This window comes from Ictidomys tridecemlineatus, chromosome 13 (genome assembly GCF_052094955.1).
Source record: "Ictidomys tridecemlineatus isolate mIctTri1 chromosome 13, mIctTri1.hap1, whole genome shotgun sequence".
NCBI lineage: Eukaryota > Metazoa > Chordata > Mammalia > Rodentia > Sciuridae > Ictidomys > Ictidomys tridecemlineatus.
Window position 1 is genome coordinate 45,261,203 of NC_135489.1, and position 26,559 is coordinate 45,287,761.

The following is a 26,559-nucleotide window of genomic DNA, read 5'->3' on the forward strand; positions in this document are numbered from 1 at the left end:
CCCCAACCCATTTTCCTTTTTGAAGCAGGGTTTTGCTAAGTTGCTTAGGCTGGTCTTAAACTTGTGGTCCTCCAGCCTCAGCCTCCCAAGTTGTTAGAATTACAGGTGTCCACCACTACACCCAGCTTGCATATGCTATTCTTTCTGCCAGAAATTCTTCTTTTCTATTTATCCATATGGTAAACCCTATTCTCACTTCAAGAGCTGACTGAAAGTCTGCTTCCCTCAAGAGGCTCTCCCTATATCCCTAAAACAGAGTACAAGTTCTTCCTGGAATAAAGGTATGAGAGAAATTGGAGGATGGAGAAGGGGACATACCCACGAGAAGGGAAAGAAAATCAGCTTAATGGAAGCCAAAAGAAGAGAAAAAATTCAGAGCAAAGGGGTTGGATGTTATTGGTATCATGTTCAACTTAGACTAAAGAAGATAAACACTGAGGAAGGGCTGTGGAATTCATTGACTCAATGCATGGTGGTCATTTCTGAAAGAGCAGTTTTCACTGGACCATTGTTGAACAAAGGCTAGGTTAGGGCTTAAGGATTGAGTAGGAAGTGAAGAAGCTGAGTTAGCACTACTTAACTACTTCCATTTAAGAACAGATGGCTTCATAGCCAAGTGGAGTTTTAAAATCTTATTAATTTATATTTATTTATTTATTTTGTTTTGTGTGGCATTGGGGATGGAACTCAGGGGCTTTACACATGCCAGGCAAGTGTGCTATCTCTAAGCTACATCCCCAGCCTCAAATGGAGGTTTTTTAAGGCAAAGGGAAATTTAAGCATTTAAATTTAAGGAGGAATATGTAATAGAAAAAGAGCTTGAAGATTTAATTGTGGCAGAAATGTAATTTTTAAAAAGGTAACATTTATGGTAATAGCAAAAAAAAGTGGGTATATATTTGATAAAAATGCTTAGTTTTTTTATGGAGGAAATTATGAACACAACATAAAAGAACATCTAAAAAATAGACCTATCATGTTTTGGGTGGAGAGGAACTCAACATTTAAAAGCTAGGGGTTCTCCCAAAATTAATTTATGAATTCAAAGCAATTCTAAGAAAGTCAAAGGTTCAAAATGTAAAAAGGGAAGAGAACCTGGGGTATTCTGCTGGATAAAAGGACTAATGACTCTATGGTAATTAAGACTAATTTATTCAACAAATACTTAGAGTGTTTGTGTGCTGGGTAATACCAGATACTCGGGATCTGGAGCAGTGAAGAAAGCAAAGCAGGCAAGCCCCTGTTTTCAGGGAGTTTTGTATCTATGTGAGATGGGAAAATGGGGGATTTAGAGTGCAGCAGTGGTACAATTTGACTTAAGTTACATAATGTCATCTGGCTAGCTGTAAGTAGAATAGATTGCAGGAGGGCAGGGACAGAGAGGAACAGCAAGGAAGAGGCTGTTGGAATAATCTGGGTGAGAGATGGTGTCGACTTCAGTAGGATTATGGCAACACGGGTAGTAGTTCAGTGGTTAGGTTTTTAATACATTTTTAAGGTAGAGTTGCCAGGGTTTTGTCATGTTTTGGATGTGAAGTGGTCAAGGATGACAGAATTTGACTTGAGTGTTTGGAAAATGCCTTTAGTTATTGAGGAAGGGAAGGTAGCAAGTTAGCAGCAGATCCAAAGGGAGTTTGGCTTTTAAAGATATTTAAATTTTGAAATATCTATTATATAAATCAAGTGAGACATTTGAAAATAGAAATTTGAGGTTAATGGAAAAATCTGGGGAAGAAAGATACTTGGGAATTATTAGCATAAAGAGTTAATTAAAATCATGAGATGAATAAGATCTCTCAGCAAGATCTTGGTTTGGGTATTGACTCAGGGTAGATGAGCAGACCACATAGTTTAAAAATGAAAGCATGCACATATGGGAGCTTGACAGATGACAGAGGCGCTTTTTTTTTTTCTAGTCAGAAAATTTATTTATTTATTTATTTATTTATTTATTTTACTTCTCAGAACAGTTTTATATTTATAGAAATATTGCAGAGTAAGTATTCCTATTCCCTCATTCAGTTCCTCTTATTAATATCTTACATTAAAATGCTACATTTGTTATAATTAGTGAACCATTATTGATACATTGTTAACTGAAGTCCATATTTAATTCAGATTTCCTTAGTTTTTGCATATTATTAATTTTTTGGTTCCAGGATTTTTTCTGATCCAGGATATGTTATGTCTCCTTAGACTACTTTTAGTTGTTTTTGATGACTTTGGCAGTTTTGAAGAGTATTTATCAGGTGTTTTGTAGAATGTCACTCAGTTGGAATTTGTTGTTAAATTAGGTTAAATCAAATCTATGAAACCATAGGGGAAAGCCAAAAAAAAGAAAGAAAAAATAAAAAAAGTAAAGTTCCATCTTCACATTGTATCACAGATCACACACAGATCCATACTTTATCACCTGTTGAGGTAGCAGTGTCTGTCAGTTTCCACAGTCTAAAGGACTTTTCATACTGCACTCTTTATTTTATTTTATTGTTGGTTGTTCAAAACATTACATAGTTCTTGATATATCATATTTCACACTTTGATTCAAGTGGGTTATGAACTCCCATCTTTACCCTGTATACAGATTGCAGAATCACATCAGTTACACTTCCATTGATTTACATATTGCCATAATAGTGTCTGTTGTATTCTGCTGCCTTTCCTATCCTCTACTATCCCCCCTCCTCTCCCCTCCACTCCCCTCTTCTCTCTCTACCCCCTCTACTGTAATTCATTTCTCCCCCTTGTATTATTTTTCCCTTTCCCCTCACTTCCTCTTGTATGTAATTTTGTATAACCCTGAGGGTCTCCTTCCGTTTCCATGCAATTTCCCTTCTCTCTCCCTTTCTCTCCCACCTCTCATCCCTGTTTAATGTTAATCTTCTTCTCATGCTTTTCGTCCCTACTCTGTTCTTAGTTACTCTCCTTATATCAAAGAAGACATTTGGCATTTGTTTTTAAGGATTGGCTAGCTTCACTTAGCATAATCTGCTCTAATGCCATCCATTTCCCTGCAAATTCTATGATTTTGTCATTTTTTAATGCAGAGTAATACTCCATTGTGTATAAATGCCACATTTTTTTTTATCCATTCGTCTGTTGAAGGGCATCTAGGTTGGTTCCACAGTCTTGCTATTTTGAATTGTGTTGCTATGAACATCGATGTAGCAGTGTCCCTGTAGTATGCTCTTTTTAGGTCTTTAGGGAATAGACGAGAAGGGGAATAGCTGGGTCAAATGGTGGTTCCATTCCCAGCTTCCCCAGGAATCTCCATACTGCTTTCCATATTGGCCGCACCAATTTGCAGTCCCAAAATATTCCATCTTTTCTACTTATCTCAGTCAATAAGAAATATACATTTTTGAAATGATTGGTTATGGAGCTCATATAGGTAGCGAAGTTATTTTGCTTAATTCAAATTATATTTCATTGAGTTCTTATTGTATATCAGGTACTTTAGACACTGAGTATAGAAATGAGGCTCTGTCATGGGATTTCATCTATTTAGCAGGAGTTCAGAATTTATTTTTGGTATTAGGACAGAATTTTATGATAGAAATCATATTATCTTCTTTCCCTCTGCCTAAAGGAATGGTTTCTCAAAAGTGCCCTAAGGTAGAGTGAAAATAACACTGTATTGCAGAGCTTTATAAGTCATCTTTCTATTTGGTAGTTAGAAAAACTAGACTGATTAATTTCTTGGTTAATGTTTAAAAATATTTTTTCCTCACAAAGAAATAATTTTTATCAGTTCCAGCTTTATACATTAGCAGTTCTATAAATTGACTCTAAAATAAATCCCAAACCCATATGCTTCTCTATATTAAAGACCATCTCTTTGAATTCTGAATGTCTAGTCCAAACCACCACTGCCTTTGCCCAGCATTATTGGAGTCACCACTAGTCTCTGATTTTTCTCTTACTCATGTGTATAAGCCATTTTCCACCCAGCCTCTACAATGATCTTTTAAAAAATATTGTGATGGAGATTCTTAAGACTTAAAAACTAGAATAGTATAATTAATTGATATGTGCCTCATTCTCCTTCAGGAATTCTCAGTAATGGCTGCTCTCCTTATATCTTGTCCTACAACCTGGATTATTTTAAGGCAGTTCCAAATAGTATGCCATTTCATCTGTAAATATTTCAGTGTGTCAAATATAGCTAAGCACTCCTTTAAAAATTACATGATGGTAGTACAACTCTGAACATATTAAAAATATTTAATTGTGTACCTTTAATTAGTAAATTGTATGGTATGTGAATTTGTATCAGAGCTATTAACAGAAGCACAATAGCATCCTATTAATATGGTAATTTCTTTTTTAAATATTTAGTTTTTAGTTGTAGTTGGACACAATACCTTTATTTTATTTACTTATTTTTATGTGCTGCTGAGGATCGAACCCAGGGCTTCATGTGTTCTAGGTGAGCTCTCTACTGCTGAGCCACAACCCCAGCCTCGTAATTTCTTACCATTATGAAATAGCTCAAACTCACTTTGACAGTTTAAACATAAGTCAGATCATCTTACTCTTTTATTTGAAACCCTGTGGTGGCTTTCTATCATATTTAGATTAAAACTCTGTTTTTTTATACTGTCTCACAAATGTCTGGCATGTAAAGCCCTTGTATGGTATAGCCTTTCTAACTTTATCTCTTGCCCACTAATTCATTTCTGCCTCCCTGAAGTCCTTTGCATTAGCTCTTCTCTTTGCTGGAATGCCTTTCCACTCTGTTTTCATGAGGCTCACTCCTTCTTTTCAGTATAAATATCCCTTCCTAGAAAGGTCTTCCCAGGTATGTCCCTCAACCTCCAATCTAAAATATCCCATCCAATCTGTCAAATCTGTCATTTAAAAAATCTTGGCATAATATAGTTCATTGCCTGATATGTCTTTTTAAATCACTAACATTCTTTCCTTATTTCTGTTCTTTTCCTATGCTCCTATCCCATTTTTGTTTAATGTTCACTTCTGAATCCCCAGTGCCTACAAGTGGTGATTGACACATAAATAGACTCTCTTGAAAAGAAATGTTCGATGCGTGATGGCATATGTCTATAATCCCAGTAATTTGGGAGGCTTAGACAGGAGGATCTCAAGTTCAAGTCTGCCTCAGCAACTTAGTGAGGCCCTAAGCAACTTAGCAAGACCTTGTCCTAAAATTTTAAAAAATAAAATAAAAAGAGATAGAGAGATGGCTCAGTGGTTAAGCACCCCTGTGTTCAATCCCTGGTACTTTCCCTCACCACAGAAAAGAAAGAAATGTATACAAAAAGTTGCCAATACATGTCAAGTGTTTGCAGTTTATAAAAGGGCTAAGTAATGATTTAAATTTATACAATGTTTAAATAACTAAATTATTATCTGTTCATATTGTTTTAAACTGTGTAACTTAAATTTTTTTTTGATTTTTTACTAGTGGGATTCATTGTTACATATTCATACATGCACAATATAATTTGGTATATTATAAATACATTATAAATAAATATAACAATATAATTTGGTAGTTTGTGGTAATTTGTTACAGCAATCTTGGAAAATGATGATTTAAGACCAAAAAGCTTGACAGATCTCAGAGTGTTCTGAGGTTAATCTGATTTGCTGGGTTAGTAGCTGCTAAAAATGAGACCCTAAAGAATTGAGATGGCAACTTCTGATAGGTGATTGTTTTGCAGAGGAGAATAGGGTGGTAGAAATGGGGTAGTGTAGTTGATGGAAGAATGAAGATGCTTCAATTGCAGTTGCAGCATCAACTTTATAGTACAATTGAGCTCATTGTGGCTTTTCTCCCTTGTATTTTATACAGAACAGAAACCTCTTGACCTTGCCCAGGGTGCTGAGATGAAACATATTCTTGTTGGTAACAAGGTATGTAATAATGGGTTAAATGTACATAATAATTTTAGAATTTTTTTTCTAAAATATTGAAATATATAGATGCATTTTTAACAAAACATATTTTTGATAGGTCATCTACAAAACCTTGAAACGATATGAAGGTCCTCTCTGGAAGGTAAGTTCATATGGCTTTTTAAATTTCCTCTTCCAATGATGCACCTTCTCCTCCAACTCCATTTCTGGATCTATTGCTTTATTGCTCTTCCTTTTTAGTTTCCAGACCTCATTCTGCTATGGGGAGTCCTCTTTTGCTCCATGCTCACTATGTCAGGGGTTCTCCAGTAGAAACATTGGGTTTCAATAGTTTAGTGAAGGAAAGGTGTTTGTGGCCTCAAAAGGAAAATGTCAGAGAGAAAGGATAGGAGAGCCTAGGGGACCTGGCACCACTGGGAGGGCAAGCCCCAAGGGACAGGTGGTCTTGAAAAAGATGTGGGGGTCTCTCTTGAGACAGCAGGAGAATAGACATTGGGCAGTCCGTGAAGAGGAGATCTGAGGGTTCCACTGTAATTGCTTTTATTTTCTCATTGAAGAGAGAATCAACATGATTGGCTATAATATTGGGTTGATATGAGGGTTGGGAGTTCGAAAAGTGAATGTTAATTTGAGTCTTACCGAGTTGTTTCAGAGATTGAATTTTGTCCCCTGATATTTGTCTTCAACTCTGGAAAACTTCCTTACAGTAGAATATATTGATTGTTACATGTCCATACTTTATTGCCACCTATGGGTAACTCATCAATTTACTTGATGTTGTCCCTTAACAGGAACCAGTTAACGTCTTTATAAGTGAGGAGGATCTCTATAACTTTTATGTCCCCACTGCCCCCTCTTTATGTCACAGGACATAAAATGAGACCACCAGTAAACATCTATAGTTAAAGCTGACCTAGATTAAACTCCTTAAAATGGTGGCATCAGTGTCTTTTTTCTTTTTGGTACTAGGGATGCTCCACTACTGAGCTACATCACCAGCTGTTTTTTTTTTTTAATTTTAGAAAATTTTTTAAAACATTGAGACAGGGTCTTGCTAAGTTGCTGAGACTGGCCTTGAACTTGCAACCCCCCCTGCTTTAGCCTCCCAAGTTGCTGGGATTATAGGCCACTGCCATTGCACCTGGTGTGTCAGTGTATTTTCAAATCCAAAATGGTCAGTCTCCTTCTTTCACATTGCTGCTTGTGAAAGTTTCTGCTCAGATTCTAAGGATCAAATTATCAAACAAGTTTAGATAAGGATGTGAAGAAGTTGGAACCCTTGTGCACTGGTGGGAATGTCCAGTGGTGCAGACACTGTGGAAAACAGCTTCACAGTTTCTCCAAAAATTAAACAGAATTTTCATATGACCAGAAATTCCATTCATGGCTATGTGCTAAAGGAATTTCAAAGAGGTATTCAAATTTAATTGTGTGCAAATGTTCATCGCAGCATTATACACAATAGCCCAAAGGTGGCAACTGCTTAAGTCTATCAGTAGTCGAATTGAGAACACAAAATGTGGTAAATGCATACAATGAAATATTACCAAGTCTTAAAAAGGAATGAAATTCTGAGCCGGGTATGGTGGTGCACACCTGTAATCCCAGTAGTTTGGGAGGCAGGAGGATTGTGAGTTCAAAGCCAGCACAGCAAAAGCAAGGGTTGCTAAGCAACTCAGTGAGACCCTGTCTCTAAATAAAATACAAAATAGGGCTGGGGATGTGGCTCAGTGGTTGAGTGCCCCTGAATCCAATCCCTGGTACCAAAAAATAAAAAAATAAATAAATGAAAAACTGATGTGGATGCTTTGGCTCTCGCCTGTAATCTCAGATGCTTGGGAGGCTGAGGTAGGAGGATCCCAAGTTTAAGGTCAGCCTCAGCAACCTGGCAAGACTCTGTCTCAAAATAAAACATGAAAAGGTCTTGGAACTGGGGATATAGCTCAGTGGTTAAGCTCCCCCAGTTCAATCCCTGATACCAAAAAAAAAAAAAAAAAAAAAAAAGGAAAAAGAAAAATCTTAAATTCTTCATTTCTCTTAAAAATTTTTCAATCATTTCCAAAGTACAGCTGGTTCTTGATTAACTGGATTGATTTGCCCTTTTTCAACTTTATATGGAAAGGATTTGTATTCAGTAGGAGCCATACTTTGGATTTTGCTCTTTTTCTGGGCTGCTGGGGCATTGGTGACATGCTGCAGCTCCTAGTCATCCTTGTGATTATGAGGGGAAGCAAGCAAGACTATACTGGGTGCCATGTTGCCAGCAGTTTTGGAAACTGTGTTTGTTGTTTTTTAAATTTTTTTATTTATTTTTTTTTTGCAGAGTTGGAGATCAAACCCAGGGCCTTGTCCATGCTAACTATACACTCTGCCCTGAGCTATGACTTCAGCATGTTTTGTTTTTGAATCCCGTTGTTACTACAAAATGCCCATCTCTGTGTGTACATGAGTATTTAATACTTTATTATAAAATGGGCTTTGTAGTAAATTATATTGCCCAACCACAGGTTAATGAAAATGTTCTGAGCATATTTAAGGTGGGCTTAGCTAAGCTGTGATATTGGGGTAGGTTATGTGTATTAAGTGTCATGTCCCCCCCCCCCCCCGTGTGTGTGTGTGTGTGTGTGTGTGTGTGTGTGTGTGTGTGTGTGTGTGTGTTGATGGGGATGGAATCCAGGGCCCTGCATATATTGGGCAAGTGCTCTGCCATTGAGCTATACCCCTAGCCCTTAAATGTATTTTTGACTTTACAGTATTTTCAACTTGTGATAGACTTATTGGGCTATAAGTTCATTCTAAGTTGAGGAGCATCTGTATATGTGATTTGGTAATTCTTGTGTCTTAAAATGTAAGTGATTTTTACACTTTGGACTTCAAGTAGCTTCACCTGATTGTTATCAATTGTTATAAGAATCTACAAAAAAGGAATTGGAAGAGTACTTTTTTCTCACTAAACTATAGAATTACAGTATTATTTTTGTTATGAACATCAAACCATGGAGGACTTGGGAAAAATTAATATTTGAATCATTACAGGGTTCACACATGAAATTCTTTTGGTTCTAAAAACTTCTTTGTGCTTAGGAATTACTTTTAGGATGAACCACATTATAGCACATAATTTCTTTTACAGTTGCAAGCAATCCTTTTATATATTTATGTTCATGTGTGCTTATATAAAATTAGAATAATTTTTTTCTATTAAACATTTATAAACAACTTTGAGGAAATTGTTTTTGAAGTACACAGCTGGTATATTTTCATAAATATTCCTGACCAGTAACCATAAATGTACTCCTCATTGATTTCACCAGTGTAGCATTTCTTCTGTTCCTGTCACCCTAAAGTGTTATGTTTTTGTTACTACACTTAGTATCTCAGTTCATGTTTGAACGTTTTTTAATGTTCTGTACTACTGTCTGGATGAAGACTCAGACAAAACTGTTAGAACCTAATTACTTTTTATCAATCAAGTATGTGTCAGCTTGGGAAATCTTTGTCATTTCTCCTTTAGAGTTCAAGATTTTTTGGCTGGAGATTATTCTGGGTAGTGTTAGAACATGGAGTCCTTTCATGGTATAGGAAACAGTAAGTATTATAATCTTTACACTTATTAACTTTCATTATATAAATTTGAAACCTTACATTTTTTCACTTATCTCTTGCTTTTGTCTTGATTATTTTGAAGGCCTGATGCAGTCCATAATATTTATCGCCAGGGATGCAAACACCTCACTCAAGCAGTATGTACGGTAAGATGAGATATGCATCTTTGCACATACTGTGAAATCAGTTCCAAAAATGATTGCCCCAAACTGTAAAATCTTGAGATTCTATGCAATGGCCTCAAAAGTGCTTGTATGTATTTAATTTGAGAAAAATTAAAGATGTGGAATCTGTTTTGGAAAAAAAATGTATATGATCAGTTTTTATCTCTACATATTGTGATGTGAAAAATGGGTGATCCAAAAACATCTATGTAGAGCTTTTAACATTTGGTGGGTGTGGGTGTCTTCATGAATCTAGATGAATCTAGATGCTAGAAGGTTTTATTTTGTATTAAAGAAGAATTAAAAGCCTATGTCAAAATCAGCAGTCTTAGGTTCTCTCTATTCACTTCCAGCTGTTTACTAGCCACAAGAATAAGCAGGTTTTCCTCTTTAGAGACTGATCTGTTTCAAGCCCAGACATACTTTCTTGTTTCTGGCTTTAAGTCCATTAGGGTTGCCAGCATTACCATAGCAGTCTGTCTGTCTATCATACCACTTGCCTTTCTCTGTGCAAACTCTCTCAGGACCAGTGGGACTCCCTTGGTGGGATGAGTGTGGCTTGTTTCTAGCTTAGTCCCCTGCCCTACAGTCCACCCTGGAGGTCCAAGAACCTGGCCCCTTCAGTGCCCTCATACCCCAACCTCCCTTGACATGAAACCAGAGAGCCAGTGAACCTCTGTAATCTTATCCATCTAATGTTTTTTTCCTTCTGTTGGTGAAATCTCTTCTGTTCCTGCCCTCGATTCATCTATTTAATGCAAAGGTTTTTATTCAGTAGGGTCCTTTATTCTCATTCTTACATTTTTTGCATAAGTTAACCCTTTGTACTTTTTAAATTTTTTGGCCTTTATCTTCAGTGGAATTGATTATGTTCTGCCATGTTATGCCTCACTTTATTTAAAACTTTGTATTTTTTTGTATAATTGTCTGATAAAGCCTACATCTGTGAATCATAAATCAATGCAAGCTAATGGGCATTCGATTGAGTGACTTCGATAAAGCAGGCTCTACCCTCTTTCCAGTTTCCTTAGAAGCTTAGATTATTGAGATCTTTTTTTCTTATGTAGGAGTGTATAACTATAAATTACTTTTTTAAAAATTGTGGGGCTAGGAATGTAGCTCAATGGTAGAGCATTTGTCTCATGCAGAAAGACTTGGGTTCAATCCCCAAAATAAAAAAAAAATTGTAAAATGCACATAATGTAGAACTTAATTGTTTTTGAGTGTATAGCTTAGTGGCATTAAGTATGCTTACATTGTTGTGATGCTGTGAACATCATTCATTCCACAGAACTGATGCTATATCCATTAAACACTAATGCCTGTAGCCATCCCCCGACACACACTCTGCGAAGCCTCTGGTAGCCACCATTCTGCTTTCTATCTCTATGATTCTGACTACTCTAGATATCTCATGTAAGTGAAATCGTACAATATGTGTTCTTTTATGATGGGCTTATTCCACTGAACATAATGTCCACAAGATTCAAATAGAGTCTCATTGGGGTTGAGACTTCGATACATGAGTTCAGTGGGGACAAACTCAGTCCCCCTAAATAATCACTGCAATCACTTCAGCTCTCACATGGTCACATGGTACAATCATTAATTGTTTAAGGACTGGAGATACAGTCTGAGTAATTTCTCTTTGGGTGTTTACACGAACCAAGATTGTTGCATTACTGGCCATATAGTCTTTTGGGACCAACATCATATCCTGTTGCTGATTGATACTTCATTATGTGGTACATGACTGTGTCTTTTCAATCTTTTACATCTATTTGTGTCTTTGAATCTAAAGCCTATCTTTTGTTGGTAGTATATAGTGGTTTCTTCTATTTTAATCTAATGATCTCTGCCTTGTGATTAGAATGTTTAATGAATTTACACTTAATGCTGTTATTGATATGGTTGGATTTATATTTACTGTTTTGTTATTACTACGTTTATGTTTTTCTGCTCTTCTTTTTCTGCAAATTAGAAATATTATTGGTGTACCACTTTTTAATTTTACTGTATTTATTTTATAACTACTATGTTACTTGAAATCAGTTGATGAAAATATGTTTATACTCTTTATAATCACTTGTGCAGTTACCTTTACCCGTGCTCTTTATTTCTTGCTTGGGGTCATTTTCAGCCTAACAGACCTCCTTTACACTTTCATGTAAGGTTTGCCTGTTCACAACAAGGAATTCTGTTTTTGTTTATTTTCTCTTTGTTTCAGAACACCAGTTTTGCAAGATAGAAGTTTTCTTTCAGCACTTGGAATTTTTTCCCCCTTCCTACCTCTGGCCTCTATTGTTTCTCATTTGATGAGTCATTTTATTTATTGTTACTTTTCAGATTTTCTCTGTCTTTCAACAATTTGGCTAAGATCTTTCTAAGTGTAAATCTCTCTGGACTTAACATATAGAGAATTATTAAGCTTCTTGGGAATATAGATTTAACATTTTCATCAAACTTGGGAAATTTTCAACATTTTTGCTTCAGAGATATGTTCAACCTCTTCTTTCCATGATCTTCTGTGATTCCAGTTGATTATTAGTACACATAACAATCTATTGTTTTCTGAGTTAGTGTTTATTATTTTTTTCCATTCTGTTCTTCAGATTGATCTATCTTCTACTTTAGTGATTCTTTTTTTGCCATCTCAAATCTTCTGTTGATTCTCTTAGTGAACTCTTCATTTCAATTATTGGTGACTTTCAACTTCAGAATTTCCATTTGGTGCTTTTTTATAACTTGTTTCTATTGATGCTTCCTATTTGATAACTTATTGTATTGCCTTGTCCAGTTTGTTAAAAATATACTTACTTACTTATTTATTTCTGTATTGGGGATTGAACCCAGTAGTGCTTTACCCCTGAGCCACATCCCCAGCCCTTTTTATTTTTTATTTTGAGTCAGGGTCTCACTAAGTTGCTCAGAGTCTTGCTAAGTTGCTAAGGCTGGCCTCAAACTTGCTTTCTTCCTGACTCAACCTCTCAAGTTATTTGGAATACAGGTGTGCACCACCATGTCTGGCTATTTTTTAAAGCATATTTTTAAGAGATTTTAAATTTTTGGCTCATTTGTGTGTTTTTTGCTTGTCCCCAAAAGTTAGTAGACCTCATATGCTGTGATGTTGGCCTTTCCTGATTGCTGCTGAGGCAATTTTTTGTTTTGGTTAAGAGGGATTGAACGCATGATGCTTAACCACTGAGCTACATCCTCAGCCTTTTTAAAATTTTTGAGACAGGGTATTGCCAAGTTGCTTAGGGCCTCACTAAATGGCTGAAGCTGACTTTGAATTTGCTGTCGTCCTGCCTCAGCCTCCTAAACTGCTAGGATTATAGGCATGCGCCACCACACCCAGTTGTTTTTCAGTTTTTTGCTGGCTCTTATGTCAGTTGCTGAGAGAGGTGTTAAAATCTCCAACTATGTTTGTGGAATTGTAAATTTCTTGCCCTGTTATGGATCACACTCATATTTATAATTGTTTTCTTAATTGACATTATACATTAGCCATCTTTGTCCCTTATAACACTTTTTGTTTCAAAATCTTATTTTGTCTGATATTAATATGACCACTCTGGTCTAATTGTTTGCAATAATGTTTGAGCCAATCTGTATTTTTATATTTATTTTTCTGTGTCTTATAGATAATATACATTTTGGTTTATATTGTCCATTCTGACAAATTTTGCTTTTTTTAAAAATAAGAACAGCTTTTTTTTTAAATATCTTTATTTATTTTTATGTGGTGCTGAGGATCACACCCAGTGCCTCACACATGCAAGGCTAACGCTTTACCACTGAGCCACAACCCCAGCCCTAAATTCTGCTTTTTAATTAGATTTTCTTTTGTAACTGTGTTCTACTTTCTTGCTTCCTCATTTTTCAGCTAATTTTGGATTGTATCCTTAATATTATCAATGATAAGCTCTGGAGATTCTGGATTCTGATATTTTTTTGTTGAATGTTTTCTCCTTTGTGTTAGCTAGTCTTTTTCTTGCCTCAGCAGTTCCAGTGCAAGTTTGGGTAAGCTGTTTTTATATGAGCTGCTTTAAATCTTCCTGCATGTGTGGTTTATGGATGAGTTAGATATATGAATAGATACATCCTGCCTCTCTCTTGGGGGATTCTCTTTCTTTCTCTAATGTTTGCAGTTCCGGCTTGTTTTATTAATTTCCAAAGAAAGAAAAACTGGTTGTTCCACAGAAAAACTGGTTGTTCCACATGTACTCTTGTTGCTTCACATAACACAGGAACTTCACTTAGCCAGGAGAAACACCAGTGTGGGGGTGGGGAGAGACTAATTTCCATAGCTTCTCATTCCTTTTCCTCCAAGAGCTTGTGTTCCTTATTAGTCTGTTAGTGGTTGGTCCCAGTTTCTTTATGTGGTTGCTTTTTGTTGTGTGTCTATGGGAGTGGGGGTTACAAAATGCTTTTGTAGTTGTTTTGTGCAGGGAGGAAGGCAGTTACTTATAGGGTCTAGAAGCAGAAGTCTTCTCTTTTCCATCCTTAAATATCCTTCTTCTTTTCCAGCTCTTATATTTAAAATTTTTTCCTAATTTCTTCTATCCTCTTTCCCTTCCTCTTCTTTAACAACGTTATCTAACTACTCATTCTTTTACATTCAGCTTAAACATTTTCTACACTCGGTACAAACAAAACATTCAAGAGAGTGCATGAAGAAGAAATTGGAGCTGTAGTATATATAGGATTTTACAGCCCAAATGCCTACCAGGTTATACTTAACAGAAAGAATAGAACTAAAGCTACACACCCAATGAACTATAAATATTTATTTTGGGGAGGGGCTGGGATTGTGGCTCAGCAGTAGAGCACTTGTCTAGTACATGCAAGGCCCTGGATTCGATCCTCAGTGCCACATAAAAATAAATAAATGAAGTTTCTAAAAAATATTTACCTTGAGGAATTAAGAGTGAGAAAGACAGATTTGATAAAGCTACAGTACATTTGATATACCTAATGTATCAGTATTTTCCACAATTTTTATTAGTGTTTTAAATTGTTCAATTGGATGTTATTAAGCCACATTAATACTTTAAATATTATGTATGCATGAATGAATGTTGTCTTACTGATTTCTTTACAAGGTGAAATCCACTGATAGCTGCCTCTTCTTTATTAAATGCTTCGATGACACTATTCATGGCTTCAGGGTTCCTAAGAATAGCCTAAAGCAATCAAGAGAGGTAATTTTATGGGTTAATTTATTTTTCATAAAACATGGTGTTTAAAGATGAGTGAAAATATAGATTCAATATTAATATCTAAGATGTTGATTATAGTTTTAATGGGAACAGTTACATGAAACTTCAGAAACTTGGCTTATGATGAATTAGTTCTTTTTTCAAATGTATCTGTAGGTATTTTCTATTAATAATTTACCATTTTGATTCTTTGAATTGAGGGGCTGCTAGTGACTTTGAAACAAAGATTAAATGATTATTTAATATACCCCTTAATTTATAAGTGGGAAAAATGAAGAATATAGGATTAAGGGTATTTCCCAAGGCCATGCAATGTATGAATCATAGAACATGGACTACAGCCATGTGTTCTGAGACTAATTACAGTATAGACTACTTTGTGGTTAGTTGACCAATAATACAGGAGAAAATTGGAATTCTCCTGATTGAAATTCATGGTATATCATTTAATAAAAAGTCTGTATTTTTTCAAATCAAAGCAGTGTTAATAGATCTTTTTTTTAAAATTTCTTTTGGTAAATCCCATAAAGAATTAAAAGAACCTGTTTTCCAAAGTAGTTAACTTGGGCCCTGCAAAGAGTTTTAAACAATCCAATTCATGACTGCCTCAACATTTCATAAAATGGTAAGATTTGACCCTAAGTAATACTATAAGAAAATAGACATGTATTATAGGCCAAACATTCTTTTTGTAAAATCAAGCTTTTAAAAAAAATATTGTAAGTTAAGGCATAAGGACAATTGTTGGCTACCTCAAAATGATCTTAGTTTCTTGTACTTATAGTTTGATAAGATAGTAAAGTTGGGCTCCATTATTAGGTAATAACTTACAGTGCTAAGAACCTGTTATTCTAAGTTTAAAAATCACTTATTATTTAATTTCTGTAATGTATTTGAGTATTAGTGAATATGTAAACTTATAGATGATATTTTAAAATATATATTGGGAAAATTTTTTAACCAGACATGTCATGGATAAGAGATAGCATCATTTGAATTTTGAGCCATAATATTTATTTCCTTCATGTAAATTTCATGCTTTACATATCATCGACATGCAATCTCTATACTCTTTGGAGTAAAAATGCCTTTCACTTTAATTTAAATCCTTGGATTATTTCAGAACTGGCTGGAAGCAATTGAAGAGCATTCTGCTTATAGCACTCACTACTGTTCCCAGGACCAGTTGACTGATGATGAAGAAGAGGATGCAGTTTCTGCTGTAGACTTGAAGGAGTCCTTAGAGGTAAACTGAACATAATCTCACCTTTATAGCTGTCATGCAGGTTTTAATCAAGAATTACTTTTTATTAAAAGATGACATTTTGAAATTATGATGTCTGATAATAGTGGAACTAGTATTGCTCTTTAGTTTTATTCTATTGGTGATTATGTCTGTGTCTTGGTGATACTATAAAATATCTCTATAAATATGCTGTATGGATGTGGACCTGTACCTAGACATATCTATTTTAAACTCTACATGGCTGTAATTAGACTGCTGTTCTATTTTAAATCTGCTGCCAGTAGAGGGAGCATGCAGAGCTTGACTTGCTGCCCTTTATGACTTCACTGCTTATTTTAGAGTTTAGATAATGCAATCATAGTGACACATTTCTTGGTCAGTAGTTTCATTCAAAACCATTTGTAATCTGTAACTTCATTGCTTAAAGGTAAGGTCAGGTGTTAGTAATGAATGGAGAGGCCCTCGTCTGAAGTGACATCAATGCCTTATCCATTGAGGAATATCCGCATGTATAATTAAAATGAAATAGGTTTGTTTTTGGCAGTGGGGGGAGGGACATCAATTTTATGACTATACCTTTTAAATGTACCTTGTTTATTAAAGAATGGGAATTGGGTGTGGAAGAACTAAAACTACGAAAGGATGATCAATTTTAACCTAAATGATTATGTTAAAGCATATGACTTTTCCTACTAAATTTAATCAGAACATAAATTAAATGATTAAATGAGGGCTGGTGAGATAGCTTAGAGCACTTGTCTCCGATATGCAAGGTTCTAGGGTTCAACCCCTAGTACCTCTCCCCACACACACGGGGGGGGGGGGGGAAGCTTATGAGTATGAATTAAATGGATTAGTTGTGGGATTTGAATGTTTCTAGATCAACAACTCTAATGAAACTAAGTTTGCTAACACCTGCAGAGTATTATTGATATGAGTCTGTAACCCTAAATATAAAAAGGATTTTTGACTCTTAAAATTTGTGTTGGAACATTAGAGAATTTAGGCTCTTCCATGTTTTGTTGAAGTCATTTTCTAGAATTTGTTGACAATTGCTCTACCAATGCTACCTCTGTTTTAAAGCCTAGGGTGTATTGTGAAAACTATAAACATAATTCTCAGATCAGTGAACTTTGCAAAAAATATCGACTAGAGCATTTACAATAACACCAACAACATTAAAACTGGGAAAACAAGGCTTAAATATAGCCAAAATCATGTTACACAAGTAAAATATAAAACTGAATTAAGTACTTTAAAATTTATTTGGTATTCCCTAAGTGAAAAGAAATCCTTCCCTATTTATCTCCCCTTAATATGAGGTATATGATTAAACCTGGAAGGATTCACAAAGCATACCAATATCTTTTCCAAGATTATGGTAATTTTAAGATCCTACCCTGTCCTTGTTTACTCCCCTTATATCAAAGGGGTCATTTGGTATTTGTTTTTTAAAGATTGACTAGCTTCACTTAGCATAATCTGCTCTAATGCCATCCATTTCCCTCCAAATTCTATGATTTTGTCATTTTTTAATGCAGAGTAATACTCCATTGTGTATAAATGCCACATTTTTTTTATCCATTCATCTATTGAAGGGCATCTAGGCTGATTCCATAATCTTGCTATAGTGAATTGTGCTGCTATGAACATCGATGTAGCAGTCTCTCTGTAGCATGCTCTTATTAGGTCTTTAGGGAATAGACGAGAAGGGGAATAGCTGGGTCAAATGGTGGTTCCATTCCCAGCTTTCCAAGAAATCTCCATACTGCTTTCCAAATTGGCTGCACCAATTTGCAGTCCCACCAGCAATGAACAAGAGTGCCCTTTTCCCTGCATCCTCTCCAGCACTTATTGTTGTTTGACTTCCTAATGGCTGCCAATCTTACTGGAGTGAGATGGTATCTTAGGGTAGTTTTGATTTGCATTTCTCTGACTGCTAGCGATGGTGAGCATTTTTTCATGTACTTATTGATTGATTGTATGTCCTCCTCTGAGAACTGTCTGTTCAGGTCCTTGGCCCATTTATTGATTGGGTTATTTGTTATCTTATTGTCTAATTTTTTGAGTTCTTTGTATATTCTGGTTATTAGGGCTCTATCTGAAGTGTGTGGATTAAAGATTTGTTCCCAGGATGTAGGCTCCCTGTTTATCTCTCTTATTGTTTCTTTTGCTGAGAAAAAACTTTTTAGTTTGAGTAAGTCCCATTTGTTGATTCTAGTTGTTAACTCTTGTGCTATGGGTGTCCTATTGAGGAATTTGGGGCCCGATCCCACAGTATGTAGATCATAACCAACTTTTTCTTCTATCAGATGCCGTGTCTCTGATTTAATATCAAGCTCCTTAATCCATTTTGAGTTAACTTTTGTGCATGGCGAGAGATAGGGATTCAGATTCATTTTGATGCAAATGGATTTCCAGTTTTCCCAGCACCATTTGTTGAAGATGCTATCCTTCTTCCATTGCATGCTTTTAGCCCCTTTATCAAATATAAGATAGTTGTAGTTTTGTGGATTCCTCTATTCTGTACCATTGGTCCACCTGCCTGTTTTGGTACCAGTACCATGCTATTTTTGTTACTATTGCTCTGTAGTATAGTTTGAAGTCTGGTATCGCTATACCGCCTGATTCACACTTCCTGCTTAGCATTGTTTTTGCTATTCTGGGTCTTTTATTATTCCATATGAATTTCATGATTCTTTTATCTATTTCTACAAGAAATTCCGTTGGGATTTTGATTGGCATTGCATTGAACTTATAGAGAACTTTTGGTAATATCGCCATTTTGATGATGTTAGTTCGGCCTATCCATGAACAGGGTATATTATTCCATCTTCTCAGGTCTCCTTCTATATCTTTCTTTAGGGTTCTGTAATTTTCATTATATAAATCTTTCACCTCTTTTGTTAGGTTGATTCCCAAGTATTTTATTTTTTGGGGGGATATTGTGAATGGAGTAGTTGTCCTCATTTCCGTTTCAGAGGATTTGTCGCTGATATACAGGAATGCCTTTGATTTATGCGTGTTGATCTTAAATCCTGCCACTTTGCTGAATTCATTTATTAGCTATAATAGCTTCTTTGTAGACCCTTTTGGGTCTGCTAGGTATAGGATCATATCATCTGCAAATAGTGATAATTTAAGTTCTTCTTTTCCTATTTTTATGCCTTTAATTTCTTTCGTCTGTCTAATTGCTCTGGCCAGTGTTTCGAGGACTATGTTGAACAGAAGTGGTGAGAGAGGGCATCCCTGTCTTGTACCAGATCTTAGAGGGAATGCCTTCAATTTTTCTCCATTCAGAATGATGCTGGCCTGTGGCTTATCGTAGATTGCTTTTACAATGTTGAGGTATGTTCCAGTTATCCCTAATTTTTCTAGAGTTTTGAACATAAAGGGATGCTGTACTTTGTCGAATGCTTTTTCTGCATCTATTGAGATGATCATATGGTTCTTATTTTTAAGTCTATTGATGTGGTGAATAACATTTATTGATTTCCGTATATTGAACCAGCCTTGCATCCCAGGGATGAATCCTACTTGATCATGGTGTATAATTTTTTTGATATGTATTTGAATCCGATTCGCCAGAATTTTATTGAGGATTTTTGCGTCAAGGTTCATTAGAGATATTGGTCTGTAGTTTTCTTTCTTTGAAGTGTCTTTGTCTGGTTTCGGAATCAGGGTGATGTTGGCCTCGTAGAATGAATTTGGAAGTTCTCCCTCTTTTTCTATTTCCTGAAATAGCTTGAAAAGTATTGGTGTTAGTTCCTCTTTAAAGGTTTTGTAAAACTCTGCTGTATACCCATCCGGTCCTGGGCTTTTCTTAGTTGGTAGTCTTTTGATGGTTTCTTCTATTTCCTCTATTGTTATTGGTCTGTTTAGGTTGTCTATATCCTCCTGACTCAATCTGGGCAGGTCATAAGACTTAAGGAATTTATCTATGCCTTCACTATCTTCTATTTTATTGGAGTATAAGGATTCAAAATAATTTCTGATTATCTTCTGTATTTCTGAAGTGTCTGTTGCGATATTACCTTTTTCATCCCGTATGTTAGTAATTTGAGTTCTCTCTCTTCTTCTCTTCGTTAGCATGGCTAAGGGTCTGTCAATTTTATTTATTTTTTCAAAGAACCAACTTTTAGTCTTGTCAATTTTTTCAATTGTTTCTTTTGTTTCAATTTCATTTATTTCAGCTCTGATTTTAATTATTTCTTGCCTTCTACTTCTTTTGCTGTTGTTTTGCTCTTCTTTTTCTAGGATTTTGTGATGAAGTATGAGATCATTTATTTGTTTTTTCTTTTTTTGAGGAATGAACTCCAAGCAATGAATTTTCCTCTTAGAACTGCTTTCAATGTGTCCCATAGATTCCGATATGTTGTGTCTGTGTTTTCATTTAACTCTAGGAATTTTTTAATTTCCTCCTTGATGTCTTCTAAAACCCATTGATCATTCAGCAACCTATTGTTCATTCTCCAAGTGATGCTTGATTTTTCCTTCCTTCTTTTATCATTGATTTTCAGTTTTATTCCATTATGATCAGATAAGATGCATGGTATTATCTCTACCCCTTTATATTGTCTAAGAGTTGCCCTGTGACATAATATATGGTCTATTTTTGAGAAGGTTCCATGTGCTGCTGAGAAAAAAGTGTAACTACTTGATTTTGGGTGGTATAGTCTATATATGTCAATTAAGTCTAGGTTGTTAATTGTGTTATTGAGTTCTATAGTTTCCTTATTTAACTTTTGTTTGTAAGATCTGTCCAGTGGTGAGAGAGGTGTGTTGAAGTCTCCCATGATTATTGTATGGTGGTCTATTAGACTCTTGAACTTGAGAAGAGTTTGCTTGATGAACACAGCTGCACCATTATTTGGGGCATATATATTTATGATTGTTATGTCTTGTTGGTGTATGGTTCCCTTGAGCAGTATGAAGTGTCTTTCTTTATCCCTTTTGATTAACTTTGGCTTGAAATCTATTTTATTAGATATGAGTATGGACACTCCTGCTTGTTTCCGCATTCCATATGAGTGGTATGATTTTTCCCAACCTTTCACCTTCAGTCTATGAATATCTTTTTCTATCAGATGCATCTCCTGTAGGCAGCATATTGTTGGGTCTTCTTTTGTGATCCATTCTGCTAGCCTGTGTCTCTTAATTGGTGAATTTAAGCCATTAACATTTAGGGTTATTATTGAGATATGATTTGTTCTTCTAGCCATATTTGTTTATTGATGTTACTAAACCTGATTTGTTATCCTCTTTGACTACTTTCCCCCCTTTACTGTCCTAACTCCCATTGTTGGTTTTCAATGTTATTTTCCATTTCCTCTTCCTGTAATGTTTTGCCAAGGATTTTTTGAAGAGATGGTTTTCTAGCTGCGAATTCTTTTAACTTTTGTTTATCATGGAAGGTTTTAATTTCATCTTCTATCCTGAAGCTTAATTTCGCCGGATACATGATTCTTGGTTGGAACCCATTTTCTTTCAATGTTTGAAATATGTTATTCCAGGATCTTCTAGCTTTCAGAGTCTGTGTTGAGAGATCAGCTGTTATCCTGATTGGTTTGCCCCTAAATGTAATCTGCTTTCTTTCTCTTGCAGCTTTTAAAATTCTCTCCTTATTCTGTATGTTGGACATCTTCATTATAATGTGTCTAGGTGTGGATCTCTTATGATTTTGCACATTCGGCGTCCTGTAGGCTTCTAGGATTTGTGATTCTGTCTCATTCTTCAAGTCTGGGAAGTTTTCTTGTATAATCTCACTGAATAGTCTGTTTATTCCTTTGGTTTGGAGCTCTGTGCCTTCCTGTATCCCAATGACTCTTAAATTTGGTCTTTTGATATTGTCCCATAATTCTTGGATGTTCTGCTCATGGTTTCTTAGCAGGCTTGCTGAGCTGTCTATGTCCTTTTCCAGTTGAAATACTTTGTCTTCATTGTCTGATGTTCTCTCTTCTAAGTGATCTAATCTGCTGGTAGTATTCTCAATTGAGTTTTTAAGTTGGTTTAATGATTCCTGCATTTCTAGGATTTCAATTTGTTTGTTTTTTATTACCTCTATCTCCCTGTGAAATTGATCTTTTACTTCCTGGATTTGTTTGTCAATGTGATCTTTCATTGTCTGATTTTGCTGTCTCATGTCTTCCTTGAGACTCCAGATCATCTGAAGCATATATATCCTGTACTCTTTATCTGACATTCCGTCTGTTGCAGCTATTACCTCTTCTAAAGTTGAGTTGACCTGCATTGCTTGTGGTCCTTTCTTCCCTTGTCTTTTCATACTGCTCGAGTTTCTTTCTGCTTGGTGCAACTGTTGTGTTTTTGAAATTTACCCTCTATTTATTTATATTGCTCTTGTATAGTTGGGAAGTCTCCCTTGCAGGGCGGGTAGTGGCTGTGCTCCTCCTCTAATTAGGGTGGTCTGTCTACCACACTAATTGATCGCAGGTCTGCCCCCACTGCAGGCACTGGTGGCTGTTCTGCTCTGACCCCACTCCAATTGTGGTAACGTAACTACCACGCCCTGGGGTCGTTGGTCCTGATCTGGATGTGGGTGGCGGCTCTGCTGTGTCCCCACTCCAATTGATGTGACGTGTCTACCACGCTGGCAAACCTCTAGACCGGTGGGTCGCAGTTCTGCACAGCCCCCACTCCCATTGGGGGTACCTGACTACCTCTCCAACGGGTCGCTGAGCCCCCTCCGGACCCAGGCGGCGACCCTGCTCCACCCCCACTCCAACCAGTGTGACGCGACTGCCTCAGTGTTACGTGTCCACCACGTTGGCAAGCTACCTGGCCTGTCTTGCCAGTGGGTCGCTGGTCCTATTCTAGGCATGGGCGGCTTCTCTCTTCAGCCCCAGCTGCATTTGGGGTTTCATGATACCACGCCGGCGGGTCACTTGGCCTGCTCTGGGCTCAGGTGGAAGCTCCACTCTGCCCCCACAGCATCCAGCAGGACCCTGGCTGAGAAGCAGTCACCGCTGGTTCCCTAGCCTTGGGCCAAAGCAGCTTAGGTAGCAAGAACCCCGCCTTTCTGTTCCCGATACACTCTCCGCTGGGAGCTGGCTCCAGCGAGCGACCCCCACGGGTTCCCCAGCCCCAGGCCAAAACTGTTCCGGGAGTCAGAACCCAGTTGCCCCAAGCTCAGCGCACGCTCCACTTGGAGCTGGCCTTCACAGGCAGTCTCCGCAGATTCCTCAGACCTGGGCCAGGTTAGCCCCCGGGAACCCAAGTCCCGGGAACCCAAGTCCCGCTGCTCAGTGCCCGGCGCACACCTTGCCAGGCACGAGCCTCTAAGAGTATTCTCCACAAGATCCCCAGTCCCAATCCTGAGCAAGAAATCTGTCTGTTAGACGCAGGCAAATACCAGCCTGAAATCACCTGTTCCGTAGCTGAATGAGATCAGTAGAACAATGGGATGGTTACATCATCTCTCCGAGATGGTGGCTGCTGTCCTCCTCTGTGGTCAGACCGGTGACTGGAACCACCGCTTCTCTCCTCTGTCTCAAAGCCGGAACTCAGCACTAAGCGCTGCCGATGTATCACTGGCGGGAGCCCCCCGAATCCGTATCGCTGTTCTCCCGCTCCGGCACCCTGCCGATCCCCAGCGCACGCCACAGACACCAGCTGCGGATCAGGCTATGCGACCCTCCGTGCGGAGAAATGGAGCTCCCACAGCCGAACCTCGCACGATGGAAATCTGTCCACTAGATTCTGTAGCGCCTCAATTTCACTGGAAATTCCCAACAAGATATCCTTCAGCCGTTTCATATCGTCTTTCACTGGCTCAGTGACGCGGCGCACTGGGGTGATGCACTCCCTTCGCCGCCATCTTCTCTCTCCCCTCTATTGTCTTTCTTATACCCGTCTCCTCTCCCTACCTTTCATTCCACTTCATCTAATTCAGTGAACTCTGTCCACCCCTGCAATATGAGTTAGCATCTGCATATCAGATCATTTGGCCTTTGGTCTTTTGGGATTGACTTTTTTGCTTAGCACAATAGTCTCCAGTTTTATTCATTTACTGGCAAATATCATAATTTTATTCTTTATGGCTCAGTAATATCCCATTGTGTATATATACCACATTTTCTATATCCATTTATCTGTTGAAGGGCACTTAGATTTATTCCATTGCTTCGCTATCGTGAATTGAGCTGCTATAAACATTGATGTGGCCACATTACTATAGTATGTGATTTTAAGTAGGAAAGGAATACTCTATAATTATCTGAATTAATTATAATTACAAAACTGATGGTATTTCCTTGATATTAGTAAGTAGACTTAAAATAAATTTTGGGGAAAATGTTTATAATGAAAATGAGACGTATTTTATATTTTTCATCTTCCCAAACTGAGGAACTCCAGAAAGTTGAAAAGTTGAACATTTTCTATTAGCCCTGTGACTCCCGTTGCCTTCAGGTTAGTCCTTAAGGAAAAAAGCCTAAGACAAAGCATAGACACATTGGCCTTGTAATGATGACTTAATGGCATCTTGAAAATATTTCATAAAAAAAATTGGAAGAGAAAGTCAAACATAAATATTGGTATAGAACTGCATATTAACAATTCCCATGAGACATTCATGGCTGTTAACATTTAGATTAATTAAAATTAAACTAAAAATTTAGTTTCTTCTTTTAAATAGCTACATTTCAAGTGCTCAGTAGCCTCATGTGGCTACCAACATGTAGATAGTGTTTCTGTCATTATAGGAAGTTCTAATGGGGAGTACTGGCATAGGCTCTTGGATACTTGTAGCGAAATGAGGGTTTTATTGAGGATATCTTTATGGTATGGATCTGAACTGTATTTGTGTTATAAGTTAGGAGACAACGCTAAATTTTAACCAAATTAAAAAGTAATATGAAACTTTCCTTAAGAATAAATGATTCCTAACTAAATTGAATATGCAGAAAGAAATATGTGCATCAACATGAGACTGATAAAGATTAATACATATGTACATGAGTAAGATATATAAAGTGCAAAGGGCAAGGTATAAGATGGTGTATCAAATATGCTACTAATATTTTAGGAGAGAAAAACAGCAGGATGTACATACATCTATTTGTGTAGGCCTAGAGTAACTCTGGTAAGATGAGAAATTAGCCTTTGGTGCCTTGAGGCTAGGAATGGGGCAAAAGAGGCTCTAGGACTGGCAGTCAGGTATGGGAGGGGAAGTATTTTTTCTTTCTACATTTTAATTTTTGTGTAAATATCTATTGCAAAATAAAACATCAAGGAAATTTACAGAGCAGGACCACAATAACCACCAGGTCAGAAAGAATATGTGTGAGGCTTGACAACAAGGGAAGATGGAATATGCTGTTAGCTTTGAAGAGGATTTGGCAGGACTTAAGACAGATGACTGTTTTCTTCTAAGACGAAAGTTATCAGGATTCTATACTCTATTGAAAGTTTGAATTAATATTATTGAGGTATAATATTATACAGTAAAATGAATTCATTTTATGTCTTTAGTTTGATATATTTTGACAAATGTATATACCCTGTATAACTACTACTACTATCAAGATTGAGAACATTTTTATCACCTCAAAATTCCTGCACTTCCATATCCAGATGATGTCCTAGAAACTTTAAATGTCTGACAGTTAAAATACTGTCAGATGCATCTCAGGCAACCACCAATCTGCTGATACTGATGAAGCACCAGTGTCATTATGGCATTGTCAGTGTTCCTGTTCTAGAATTCTGTGAGAATGGAATCATACAGTATATGTGCTTCAGTGTCTGTCTTCTTTAACTTCCTGTACTATTGTGTCTATTATTGCTGGTTAGAAGGTAATCTACTTCTGTTCTTTTTTTTTTTAATTTTCTGTTGCAAATAATCTGGAATTAATTACCATTCTCTTACCTCATCCACTCCTCTCTAGCCAACTACTGCATTTGTATACTATTTGAGCTGCCATGTAGGTGAGAACAAGGTAGTTTAACATCAGCTTAAGTCAAGCAAAACCAATAGCTAAAGTCTTATGTGGACAAAGGTTGTAACAGGAGACCTGTGTTGTCAGCGAGGCTCACCTGGGGTACCTTCTATTTCTCTGGGCCTCCAGGGGATGGGATCCTTGATTTGTGTGCTGTGCCCAGAATCCTTGGGGAAAGTTAAAATACTGTCAGTTTTCAGTATTAGAACATTTTTCACAATGTTCTAATTTAATGGGATCTCATTTATGTAGAATAAGTAAATAAAAATTAAAAAGAGCCCCTGATATAACATGAATAGCATAGAAATCAGGAATGAGAACTGTCCCAGACTCTGCAAAGCATTTGTAAGAATTACATTATATGAGTAGATATTTAGGATTTTATAATATAACCAGCAACTACTGAGGGGAAATGATAAAAAATTGAGAATGTAATTTTTTGTTACATTAATCACCTCCATTCTTTTTTAGTATCAGTTAAATGG

At 36.7% G+C, this 26,559-nt stretch overlaps 1 protein-coding gene across 5 annotated transcripts in view; it reads left to right on the forward strand.

Moving 5' to 3' along the window:
* The window catches only part of Osbpl1a (oxysterol binding protein like 1A), a 199,971-nt gene that overhangs the window by 42,918 nt on the left and 130,494 nt on the right, over window positions 1-26,559 (forward strand). For 3 of the 5 annotated variants that reach the window (XM_078030235.1, XM_078030236.1, XM_078030237.1), the window contains exons 8-14: window positions 5,816-5,877; window positions 5,978-6,022; window positions 9,395-9,468; window positions 9,569-9,632; window positions 14,756-14,854; window positions 15,996-16,118; window positions 23,632-23,928. In XM_078030235.1, the coding sequence (XP_077886361.1) occupies window positions 5,816-5,877; window positions 5,978-6,022; window positions 9,395-9,468; window positions 9,569-9,632; window positions 14,756-14,854; window positions 15,996-16,118; window positions 23,632-23,928 (764 nt within the window). The remainder of the gene's footprint in view (window positions 1-5,815; window positions 5,878-5,977; window positions 6,023-9,394; window positions 9,469-9,568; window positions 9,633-14,755; window positions 14,855-15,995; window positions 16,119-23,631; window positions 23,929-26,559) is intronic. The other 2 variants (XM_040274275.2, XM_013360215.4) reach the window with 1 other exon arrangement.